At 38.4% G+C, this 13,429-nt stretch overlaps 1 protein-coding gene across 2 annotated transcripts in view; it reads left to right on the top strand.

The window, feature by feature from the left end:
* Positions 1-13,429, top strand: part of CCDC102B (coiled-coil domain containing 102B) — a 186,156-nt gene that overhangs the window by 147,310 nt on the left and 25,417 nt on the right. For both annotated transcript variants that reach the window (XM_014565855.2, XM_032470648.1), the window contains exon 7: positions 1,505-1,675. In XM_014565855.2, coding sequence (XP_014421341.2) covers positions 1,505-1,675 — 171 coding nt within the window. The remainder of the gene's footprint in view (positions 1-1,504; positions 1,676-13,429) is intronic.

The following is a 13,429-nucleotide window of genomic DNA, read 5'->3' as shown; positions in this document are numbered from 1 at the left end:
GCCCAGCCCAGGTCTGCCAAGCTCAGCTGTAAGCAGGAGTCCCCTGTTGGCCCAGACGGTTGTACCTCCAGGCGCACAGTCTTCCTTGTGTATTTTTAAGGGCAAAAAAAAATTTAGACCACCTCCTCCCACCCAAGAAGACTTCTCACATGTCATTGTTCGGTTAGATTACAACTACGTTCCTAAAACAATCACTGGCAAGAGTAAAGCTCACTATGATTGGCATATGCGAGTGGTCCTCAAACTTCACCACGAATCATAAGCATCTGAAGGGCTTGTTAAACCCAAGGTTGCTGGGCCCAGCCCCTGAGCTTCTGAATCAGTAGGTCTTGGATGGAGTTCCCAGGCGATGCTGATGGTGCATGCTTGGGGACCACTCGCAGAGAATAGAATTTTACTAACACATACCTACTTCCTGGGCCTGAAAATAAGGTGACCTTCCCTGAGCAAAAGACCAAGCAGTAGAGCACGAACGTTAGGGTGTCTCCCAGTATTTCTCAATGATTTGTGGCTTTATTTTTTTACATTAAATCTGATTCTTTTCTTATTGTTGCTGTTAGTAATAGTAGTAGTATGAGAAGGGAGTAAAATCTCATCTCCAATTGTCTACCTAGTTTTCCCCCAAAATTTTAACTATGTGTTTTTAACTAGTGCCATTTTCTGTGATTTTTTTATACATAAAGTATTATGACAGTATTTTTCAGGAAATTAAAGAAATATCCTTAGACTTTCTTAAAGCATTAGAACATTATGAGGAAATAGAGGTTTTCTTTTCCTTCATAGTTTTAATAAATATATTTTCGACAATGATAGTATTGTTAATTTTGCACAGCAAATTTTAACTAAAAATGAGAAGCGATGTTAATTATAATCTGAGGCCAATTAATGTAACCTGTTAATTCGTATCTTGTGTGGTGGTGGTTATAACAAGATAGATTGGCGATCCAGTCCCTTCATGGTGCAGTCACTCTGTTTTTTTGACAGGATGGGCTCCTTATTTGGGTCTCCTGGTCAGACTCCTGTGGTTTCAGAAGGGGGTCACTCACAGCCTAAAACCTTTGTTCTTAGAAAAATAATTAAAAGTAGATAGCCTGCTTCACTTTTAGTTCTTATGCTGATTTCACAGATAAACAATTCTTCTTGCAATTCTTTTTATTTTACTTTATTCTCCATTTATGGATCTGAGGTTTCCTTTTTTGGAAAGCATACATAAAAACTCAATTTGCATAACATGAAAAATGGGTCATTCCCTCAAGCACATAAAGAGTCACGTTGTGTTTCAGCCATTTTAGCCACACGCAAATGCATCTTCCACTCAGAGTGACGTGCTTCCACTTTTATGTTATATAATTATTTAACTGCAGAAGTGTAGAGTTCCAGAAGAAGAGATGTCTCCTCTGAATTCTTCCTAAGACGCTTTTCTAGTTTGTCAGAAGAAGTTGCCATTCTTCTGACTTTATCAGAGTAAATTATAAATAACGAAATCCCTGTTTTCTTTTGAAAGGAACTGTTGGACCTTCAACACGCCTACCATGAGCTAAGCAGACAGCACCAGGCAAAAACAGCAGACCTGGCCCATGCACACCACCTCATGGGGCAAAGTGAGGCCGAAGTCAGGAAACTGAGACTTCGCGTGGAAGAACTGAAACAGGGGCTCCACCAAACAGAAGACAAGGTACCGTATCAACAGAGCATGTGTTGGATAGATTCAGAGTCACCTTTAGGAGCACAGATAGAGAGTTTTCTTGTTTTATTATCATATGGCGTTCGTTGAGATTAAAATCTTCACATTTTAAAAACTAAAATCAATAAAAACCTAAGTGTAAGGGAAGAGGGAAAACATTACATAGACAACGCACTCATCTTTGCGGGGCTGAGAGTGCATTTTTAAAGTTGTTCTCTAAAGCTCCAAATACGTTTCTGCTTGGTCCTGTGAGTGTGTGTGTGGGAGGGGGCGTGGTATAATTAAAATTTGGTGTTTTAAGCTTTACTCCTGTATAGTGGAGAAACATGATATATGTTGTGACACATACTCTCCTCAGGGCTCTCTGGTGTTAGGAGTGCAGGCATCTTGTTTGTGGGGTGAGGTCAACTTGCTAATGGTCTATGGCATGCTTAAGAGGTTTCTGGAAGGTCGAAGTCTGGGTGTGATGCCTTGGCGCACCTGCCACAGGGAGGTATGATTCAGCTGCAGTTACCAACAACAGAGATTTTTCTTGAAAGAAACAGAGCCTCAAACGTCACCGTGATAGCGACAGTCACCCCATGCGCAGCAGTTACTTCCGATCGGTGTTCCAGGCACCACATCTGCTCCTGTTGGACAACTTTTGAGGCAAAAGTAATTAGTTCCTTGGCTAGAAAGACTGTTTCCAGATAATGCCAAACAGTCAGAAATTTAAAAAAGAAAACAGAACTGTTTTTCCCAGGGGTAATTCAATAACAGGACATATTCCACATTTTAAGATTTAATTTTCGTCAAAACCTTTCCAGTCAAGCAAACCAGATTTTCTTATCTAATAACATCACGTGAAAATAGAGTCACTTGACCAGTGAGGGCTCAGGCATTGTCCCCTGATAGTATTAGCGCTGACGTGTCTGTTAATGGAGACACAGGTGCACTTTTTAATGATGTTCACGTGCAGTGAGGCTGGGCTGTGGAAGTGTAAGTCAGAAAAGCAATAAGGTAGGAAGGCTCGAGAGGACGGTTCTGGGTTTTTATTTTATAACCATTATTCCTGTGAACAGTTTTGATATGTAAGTATTTGTTGGAGGCGGTGGTAAGTAAACCTCTGTGGTTGCCAACACAGGCTTGGGAAGGAAAATTGTGATATTATGCAGGGTTCCAGGACTAATGAGGTATCAGATCCCAAAGATCTGACTCAGCCATGTAATCATGCATTTAAGAATGGCCGTGGTCTATTATGCTACTGCCCCTCCCTGCAGGAGAAGCATCCTTCCCCCATCATCGTCATCAGCGTTGGCACGTGTGCCGATGGCTTCGCCACAGCCTGCTGAGCAGACACCACGTGCGCCACTTACCATCAGGCATCTGGGGCTTTGGGAGGGCTCGGCCGCCCCTTTTCCCATGTTCCTTTTCTGCCCCGTCTCATGTCGGGACACCAGCAGGTCCAATACAGACTTTATTCTCTCAGCATGGATTCTGTAGTGAAAAGGGTATGGAGCAGAGCCTTTGCTGACTCAAATGGATCCATGTGGGTGAAAAAAAAACAACTATTTCTTGTGGTATTTGTTCGTTGCTATAGGAAAACTTAGCTAAACTGATTGGTACGGTTATTCAAACAAAACAACATTTTAAAATTATATGAAATTACATTGGCTCCAGTGCCAGAAGCAGGTGGTAAGAAGACTTACTGGAGCTTAGAATGGGGGCCGCCCATTGTAATGGAGTGTTGAGAAGTTTAGTACATTATTTCCTGTAACACCTTGGAAAGCTGATGTGCAGAATGAGCTTGTGGTTTTTAGGAGGTGTGTAGCTAGTATTTCTTGTTTGCTATCGGTGCATCTGACAAGGGCTTAAAAGAAAGATAAACTCAGAAAAGACTTGTGTTTTCAAAGAAATACATAAGGTAACACAGAAATTTAAGCAGTTCTGTAACTTCCAGGGTCTGGTTTTCATTTGCAAATGGTAATACATAAAACTGAGGATGCTTTGAACATAAACATCAATTAAGGTGGAGCTTTTAGGCAAGGATCAAATCAGTGATCAAATCAAACCACCAAGTCTGTTGTTAAAAACTCTTAATTAGGGTCATTTTCTATAAATCCTTGAGGCTGAACAAAATGGCACAGGGAGAAGAGAATGAGATTTTGTCACAAATTCAAGATAGCTGCAAGTAGCTCAGATGATGGACTATCTTACGGAATATAATAAAAATCAGACCACCTAGAGAACAAAGCCAAGGACCATAGAAAACTGCAGATTAGGCCACTATTCTCAGGCAGCAGAACTCGGGCCAAATAAAGGAGCATTGTCCAGGAACAGAATAGGAGCCCCTTGCAACACCTGCCAAGTTAGAGTTCATAAATATTTTCTATTTCTCTCTTCTACATGGAAGTTTTTTATCGCACTTTTCTTATTCTAGTTTCACTGTAGCACACTGAGTGTCTATTGGGGGGTTTGTAGATTACTTGCCTTTTGAGTACATAGATTTCCATTGAGCAAGAGAAGACATACTGAGCTCTGATGTCGGTATTATCATGAGATCTTTGAGACCTAGGCTGTGACTGGAAATTTGCTTGGGTAATTTGTTATGGGGAAAGGGTGAAAAATTTTGAATGAAGGGAGAAAAACAAGCAGTTTGTGACCACGAGGATGGGCTGTGTTATATTGCGTGTGAGAGTATGAATGAGTGAGGGAGTGTGTGTGTCACTGAAGTCAGGTTCAGCTGCTCACCGCTCATAAAAGCCGGCCATCAAGAGGCAAGTGTCTGTAGAAAGGAACGGTGCTTCAGTCAGAAAAGCTGGCAATCTGTGGATTTTTAAAGCTTAAAAATAGGTGCATTGAAGTATATGTACAACACACAAAATATTTTAATGTTCTGTACCTCTATATCCAATCAGTTGATCATAAGACAAGATTGGGCCAAAGCATTATCAACTCATATGGGTATTATAATCTGGATTGTAGCTGTCAGTTTTCAGTTTTTCTCAGATTCAAGGTCATTACTCTTTTTTGGTGGCTAGGAATGCAAATATCCCTCATGGAAATAAGGTTTTGCATTAGATAGCAGTCAACATGATAATCTCACCTATCATTGAGAAGCAAAGAAAATGCTATCAGTTTCATTGCTGAGCTTTTTAATAGTAGCAAATTCTTCAAATTGCAATTAGCTGAAATTACGGTTTAATTGGAAATGTCAAATACAAAATTTCTAACTCCCATAAGCCAACAGATTTTAAATAAATGAAAATGAGATATTAATCCTCTATACTGTAGAGAGAAATAGATATTTGGGGGCTCCTAAGAGAAAACTCAGGTCTGATTAGAGAAATGAGCAAGTTAAAAAATTTTGTTAGTGCTTTCCAATTTACATAAAAATCTAACTGATTAATTTTTAGAAGTTAAACATCTTTTTCATATTCTGACGTCTTTCTGTGATTGTATAGAGTAGATGGCAAAATTTATTGAGAGTTACCGTAAGAACCATTACATGTAATCCCTTAAAATGCCAAATACGACCCACTTTAATAGATACAGTAGGAACAGTCTAATGAATAATGTAATAATGCAGTAAGCAAAGTGGGTAGAGACGGATGTGGACTGAAACTCACAAGCTGATGCCTCCAGTACCTAAGAAGCGAGGAGCATAATCTACTAAGACACAGGGTGCTCCACACTATACAGCTAGTCTCAGGAAGACTAAAGACAGAATGAGACATGGTTTGCCAAAGAATATTTTAAATTTTATAAAGCAATTATCATATCGCATAAAGAAGAAAAAATAAATTGAAAAAATTAACTATCACTCACCATTGTATCATGTGGCTTAGTACATTGACTTTAAATTCCTAGGCAATTTTGTGCAGAATAGCAGTCAGTATTTGCAAATAATACATTCTGCTTTATCAGTTTCCATAGTCAGTTTTCAGGCTGATATGTACTTTTCATAGTTGGTATTTCAAGATGTGGTGTATCTCCTTGGATATAAATTTCTTTATCTGCTTGGATATAAATTTATTTTTCTTCCCCAACTTAACTCTACTTTGACTTTGTTGTACAGTTGGCCCTTGAGCAACGTGGGTTTGAACGTGGGATGGCACAAGTTCACTGATACAAATATATTTTTCGATAGCAAATATTACCGTCGTAGACAGTCCATGGTTGTTTGAGTCTGCAGATAGGGAAGGCCGACTGTAAGTTAGTTATAGGCTGATTAACCCCCAAGTTGTTCAATGGTCTTCTGTAGAGACCTTTTTTGCCCAGTGGGGAAAAAAAAGTTTTCTAAGTGGAATTATTTGGTTAAAGGATATGAATATAATATGGTATATACAGAATTACCAATTTTCTATTCTTTGCAATGATAGGTCAAATCATGGAAATGTTGACTCATGATAAATGCAAAATCTTAACTGCATCTTAACTGATGTGAAAGTAAGTTAAAACTCAAATGATTTGTTTATAAAGCTGAGCTTAAATCACTCAGTTTGCTGGGCTGTTAATCGGATTTACTTTCAATTTCAGTCTCTTCCCTTTTGTTAAACTATTTTTGTTGTGTGGTACAACGGGATGGCCGGTTGGTGAGCCAGTGACACACGGGCTGGTAAAAGAATTTACCAGAGATTAAGTATAAGAATAGAAAGGTGTTTATCAGGGTGCACTGCCATAGACAACAGGGGCCACCAGGCGAGGGGTGCCTGCATGAGCTCCGAGGGCCGGTTGTTGGGGTGTTTCATCAGGTAGGATCGGCTTGTCGGCAAGTCTCTGGTTGCTTGTAGGTGAGGTCAGAGGTTTAGGGTCTGTGAAGGGCGGTGGGGTTTGACTCTGATAAAGGTAGGCATTACCTGCAGCTATTGGTTTGTCAGAGGAAACACACCCAGTAAAGAATGAACTTTATCTGAGAGGGATCACAGGCAGACATCTAAGAGCCCAGAAGTGGGGGCCAGACTTTGAAGGACGACAGTGGGCCCAACTGGTTTCCCTTAGTGTAACTCAATACCTACTCTTGTTTCTCTATTTCAATTTTCATAATAGCTTCTATTAATAAGAGGACTTTGAAAATATTCAGTGTTTGTGTTAAAAGATATAAATCAGAGGTCAAGTAGTTTCTAGGTCTTTGATGCCTGTAATTCGCAAACGAAGCAGCAGATGATGGGTTCGCGTATAATAATTGACAAATAAAAGTTCTAAGGTAAGGAAAGGAAGAACCACCAAACTGAGGTGACATTCATGTTTTCAGTAACTCATGGATTTCTTCACTGAACTAAGATTGATTGATCTAAGCGCTCAGTACAATTCTACATCGAATACAGAGATGGATAAAATACATTCCCAACATAAGGGTCAAAGTCTAATTCGATGATTTTTCTCACTTGTCTGCACCATAGAAATGCTTTGGAAGATTTTAAAAATACTAATATCCAAGCCTCGTTTCCAGTAGTCCAATCAGGTGTTAGCGGTGGGGCCGGTGCACGAGTATTTCTAAAAAGCTTCCCAAATGCTTCTAATGTCTAGTGAAATACAGAACCACTGGTCTCATGAGAAAAGGCTGCCACCACTGAGACTCACAATCATAATTCTGGCCCCACTGAACACATGTATTCATGATAACAGATTTTATCAGCAGGGTGTAAATAAAATGGCTTGCTACAGAAGTGAGCCTCTCACTCCGCTGTACCCTGTATCTGTAGCATGGTAATGTGCAAAGCTAATTGATACTGTCTTCTTGTTTTGAGGAAAATTCAAAAGATGAAGAGTTACTTAAACAGATGGAAAGAATAAGATACGATTGAGCCGTGTAACTTCACACTAAAAGCGCTAGTGTTTTGCTAAATGCATTGGCGGTGTGGCTTTACACTTAGCAATTATCACCTTATTACAGCTTAGCTAATTCTGTCCTCACATTTTAATGCTTCTGGTGTCAAAAAGGTGAATATTTTAAAAAGTCTGGTATCATCAGCAATAATGAATGTGAGAGACACTTTGTTTAAACCTACAGAACATGAATTATCCAAATTAACAGCTGATTTTTAAACAAGCCTTTATTTTGGAAGGACACAGAAATCCTTTCCTAGCCCTAAATACAATTTGGTGAAATCTCAATTTACACCTTGCTAATTTTAAGACTGTGAGAAGAGCGATAGACTGAAATTCACATTTATCTATGAAAAAGATGTGGTAAGTGTTTCAGGTTAAGGTTAAAAATAAATAAGAAGCCAGGTTCACCTGGGGACACCAGACCCAGGATCTGAATTGCACTGTAAAAGCCAGCCCAGTTCATTTAATATGTATTACTTCCTAACCTCTATGTTAGAGGTTATATGTGAGAATATATTTGAGTTCTTCCCAAGAAGAGGTTTTTAGTATGGCAGGGGATATTCAAACAGGTGTATTTAGTTAAATGTAGCAAAATAAATGTCAAGATGGTGGTATTCACAGGGTGCAGCAGAAACAATTTGCCATGTTTCTTTTCCTTCCAGTGCTTAAGGGCTAGTTGTAATTACTGTATTTAAAAAAAAAAAAATTGTTGTCTGACACCCCGACTGGAGTGCACAGTTAGGACCAGCCCAGTCTGTGCCAGCATTCAGTAGAGCTGTCTCAGATGCCCCTGAACAGAAGAGGTGATAGCAGGACACCGTGAGCAGAAGTCCAGCAACCTGGTCTCCGTACTCAGCTAATCTAAATCCCCCTAACAATTCTGTCCCACTTTCCGTGGATGACTTGAAGGGCACCATTTCCTGCAATCAGTTATCATGATCTTGTTCTTCCTTTACCACCCACCTACATTGTTTCTGGTGGGGTTCAGGGCAGGTTTAGAGCATGCTCCATTGTTAGTTTTTCCTCTCTCAACTCTAGGCAACATTTTTAGACCACCATCCTTTAACTTTTACAGTATGTATTTTTTCTTTTGAATGATATCTAATCGTTTAATCCCTCTCCTCATCAGTTCTCTTTCCACTCATTTATGCTCTGAAAAGTGGAAGTGATATAAACCTCAGGAAAAAAACTGGCAATAGGCAACTCAGCAAAGAATATTTCTTCTTTTCCTCCTTGGTGTTCTGGTGCTGAGTTGAGTTAATCGCACTTGTTTGCTGGCACCGTTCATCCTTCATGCAAATCCCTTCTCCTTATTTCTCTATTCCCTTTTACACTGACATCCCACTCCCATCCCCCTCTCTCCAAGTGCAGCCGTTTGAAGGAGATCTTTGGTTCAAATGTGTTTTTGCACATTATGGTCTCTGTTTTATGTGTACATGTTTAATTACATGTTTTCATTTCTGTTAACCCTGTACCTGGTCCACATCCCAGGGAGATTCTCACACAGAATAAGGGGACAGGTACAGGGTATCAGATGCAGGATTATTCCTGGGGGCTGAGAGGTGGCCGCGTCTGGGCCTTTGGTGATGGGGAGGCTGGATGGATCCCATCTAAGGATGTGCACCGTGGGTTACTGTACAGACTTCGAAACACATCAGAATGCCGAGGGATCTTAAAAATCATGCTGAGTGAAAAAAGATACAGATGCAGGACATACTTTAAGTAATATGTTTCTGATCTGTAAACATGACTCAGCAGTGTTAGAAAAGGCAAGTGAAAAATATAAACTCAATCTAGTTTCTGAATATTTGACACAATGTCTGGTAGAGTGGGCAAAATAAAGGCCTGGGGTCAGATCAGGAAGTAAGCTCTGATGTGTGCATTTACTGCTGGCAACATTTAGCCTCTCTGGTTATCTGTTTCTCATCTGTAAAATGAATAATGTGTGGAATTACATAAATTCAACCACCAAAATGTGTGGAGTTGATATAATGAAACCTTTGAGGAAAGTAAAGAAACTGTATCTTAAAATATGATAATTATGCAGACTTAATCTACCTAGGTCTCAGATTGAATGTTCAGTGCTTAATGGAATGTTCCAGTATTCAACATAATGTTATAATATTTAATCTTTATTATAAACTTGTAACTGTTGGCTATTATGACAGTAATTTATTAATATAAAAATTAATGTAATTATGTTACCTCATGTAAGTCTTACTATAACCCTGAAATTAGGTACTATAATTACAGTAATTACAGAAATTTGAGGTTTGAGTAGGTAAATGGCACGACCATAGTCACACACAGGGGAGAAAGAGCTAAGATACCAGTTGTAATCTGGAAAGATATTTGTATCAGAGGAAAACACTTCTTCCTTTTATCATTAGTTAGCCCTCATATCATTGTAGTCCTTTTTAGACACTTAATGTTTCTCTTCCAAATTAAAAAAAGATTAGATTATGACACCCTCCTTTTGTTCTGTGGGAAATTAAGCATTAGTCCTTATAAGCCAATCATAAAAATATCATTTATTTCTCCTCTCAATTTATATCTCATACTGTATTTTTATGGTCTATTTATAAAACATCTTTTGAAGACTTTTTCTTCTCTACTTATGAATTTTATTTCAAAATAGCATTGCTTCTCTTTCTAATTTGGGGTATCTGTTTCGATCATAGCTTAAGCTTGTTGGTTTTTAAATATTCCCTTAGTTCCTAATTTGTTTTCCCTTTGTTTTTGGTTTCTTGGATGCAGGTCCTGTGGTTTTTAATAAGAGTGCCATTTCCTCTGTTTTATGAAGGTTTCACCGTATCTTTGTGGAAGCAGATTTCTCTGACTCACTAGTAGATTGTCACCTGTGTAGCTGGCTGGGAGTGACAGGCACTGTCTCAATAACTGGGCTGAATTTTCAGGGCACAGAGCCATGAGGAAGAATTTCCAAATCATGTTACAATAAGTAAAGCTGACTAGTCTTTTACTGAACTCTCTTGTTCTTAATGTTTACATTCCTTTGGGTTTTCATCTTTGCATTTTTGTGACTGTTGCTGCAATTTCCTCTTCTTTTGGTTAAAATGATGAGAAACAGGGCATTTTATACCCATCTTGAACATTAGTTGGAGATTTAGCCTGGTGATTCGAGACCTGTGATAAAATTGTAATTTGGGACAAAAATGGCAATTTCATTTCTTGCGCCGAGTTTCATGATGCTGGAATTCATTCCAATATCCAAAGGCAAAGAGGCACTTAGCCCACTGCTCTTAAACAGCTTCCCTCTGAAGGCAGACATCTGTTGTGTGTTAACTGAGTGAAATAAAATAGGGGAGGGAAGGCTGCCCGTTCCCTGGGTGCTCTGTCAGTGTTCTCCACTATTCAGTCTCAGAGGAATGTGCTAGTGTGCGTGCCATGTGCTGATCGAATACAAGTGCTGTTGTCATGAAAATTAATATTTGACAGTATTCTGTCTTGCTTTGATGTTGGACAAGACCTCATTCTCTGCACAGACACTTCAGCATATCGGTCAGGTTAATGCAACTTGAAGTCAGTTTTAATAAAGAGCCACATCAAAACCCTTGGGAGATGCTAGTTACAAATCACACACCTTTCGCACTTTATCACACATCTCCATGGGACTATTCTACTCTATGGAAAGAGGTGCTCTATAGTTGCTTTAATTTGGATAAAATTAACACCAATTAAGTGTCCCTTATCAAGACGCCACAGCAGAAACACTTGCAATCTTGCTGCCCCAGGTGACCCAGTGGAATCCTGAAGTGTTGTCTCATCTACAAACTTGCCTCATCACATCATTGCTTTGATTCTGCAGTTGCTATGGCACCCAGAACAAGTCTTCGGTATTAGTCCCTCCGGGCACAAATTAAGAATCATCAGCGCTGTAGGATGTTAAGTACTTAGTTCCCACTGACCACAGTGCTGGTTTAATTTATTGAAAAGGAAAATAGCTCTGATAGAAATCAACTGTTTAACAGCATGCTTTGTATATAAATATCAGTAGTGTCACTTCAGATTATCTAGAGCATCTTAAAGCAATACCAGTAATTTTTAGACTTATGAAGGCACCAATGTCCATCCAATTCTTAAAGTATTTCACAAGTTCATTAGATAGAGGTAAAGCAATGAAATACTCTAGATTCAAGTGATACAGTTACTTAAGATATTCTTAAGAGCTTTGGAATCACTGGATATGTTCAATTGACTTAATTCTTTTGAAGACACCCTAGAATTAATCTTGATCTGGCTTAATATATAAACGTTATAGCAACTGAAATATATGTCATATTTACTTTTATTGTCTGTTTATTTTTACATCATGGCGATCTCACTGTACTATAAAACTGTTTTAAAGTGTTCAAGTCATTGGTTTTTAGTAAAATCATAGAGTTGTCCCAACAATTAAAACCTAATTTGAAAATATTTTCAATATCTCAAAAAGAAACCATATACCATCAGCAGTCATTCTGCATTCTTCTTTTACCCCTAGCCCTCGGCAGCCACTAATCCACCTTCTGTCTCTGGAGTTACCTGTTTTGGGACATCTCATATAAATGGACTCATAGAATATATGGCCTTTTGTGACTGGCTTCTTTTATTTAGTATGTTTTCAAGGTTCATCCCCATTTTAGCAGGGATTAATACTTCATTCTTTGTATTCCATGGTATTGTTGGACCATATTTTTCTTCATTTTTCAGTTGACAGGTGTTTGGGTTGTTTGCATTCATTGGCTACTATGAGTAACACTACCGTGAACGTTCATGTACAAGCTTTTGTGTAGGTGTTTTTATTTCCCTTGAAATTGCTGGATCATATGGTAACCTTACATTCACATTTTTAACGACTACTCAACTCTTCAAAAGTAGTTGCACCATTTTATACTCTCACAAGCAATGTTTGAGGGTTCCAGTTTCTCCACATTCTCACCCACACTTGTCAGAGTCCATCTTTTCTATTACCACTTGTCCTCCACGAGGATGGCTGTATCTATCTCTTGTGGTTTTGATTTGAATTTCCCTAATGACTAATAATGCTGATCGTGTTTTCATGTACTAAAATTGGCCATTTGTATATTTTCTTGGGAAAAAGACATATATTCAGGTCCTTTGCCCATTTTTGAAAAAACTGCTGAGTTGTGTTTTTTGGGTATTCTTGGTGTAAGTCCCTTCTTGGATAAATGATTTGCAAATATTTTCTCTCATTAAGTATATTATCTTCTCAATTTCTTGATAGTTTCATTTGAAGGATAAAACTTAAATTGAAATCCAATTATTTTACTTTTTCTTTCGTTGCTCGTGCTCTTGGTGTTTTGTATTAAAAAACACTGAATAATTCAATGTTATGAAAATGTACTTTCACATTTTCTTAGAGTTCCCTAGTTTTAGATCTTTTATTTAGGTCTGTGATCCATTCTGAGTTAATTTTTATAAATGAAGTGAGGCTAGAGTTCAATCTTTTGCTTGTGGATATGTAGTTGTCCTGGAAGTATTTGTTGAAAAGAGGATTTTTTGCCCATTGAAGTGTCTTGGCATCCACGTTCGAATCCAGTTGACCCTAAATGTAACAGTTTTTTTTCCTGGACTCTAGATATACTTTTATTCCATTGACCTAAACATCTGTCTTAAAACTGTAGTTTTAGTGGGTGTTGAAATTAGGAAGCATTAATTCCCCAAATTTATTCTTTTCTAATTCTTCACTTCTTACTTTCATCAGATTTATCCACATGTGCTCCCAAAGTGAAAGAAAAACTGGCACTAAAACACAGCCACTTGAAAAATTATTCTGGCTTTTTTTTGTTTTTTGTCTTTAAGATGACAATAAGGACTTCAGGGGAAATCATTGATTCAGATCATTGGGAATGTAATTTTTATTTTGCATTCACTGTAAAGTCCACTTAGGAAAAACTGTCTCCAGTTTTCCCA

Source organism: Camelus ferus, chromosome 30, assembly GCF_009834535.1.
Source record: "Camelus ferus isolate YT-003-E chromosome 30, BCGSAC_Cfer_1.0, whole genome shotgun sequence".
Taxonomy (NCBI): Eukaryota; Metazoa; Chordata; class Mammalia; order Artiodactyla; family Camelidae; genus Camelus; species Camelus ferus.
Note: the sequence above shows the minus strand (reverse complement) of the source record. Positions and strands in the feature narration are given on the sequence as shown.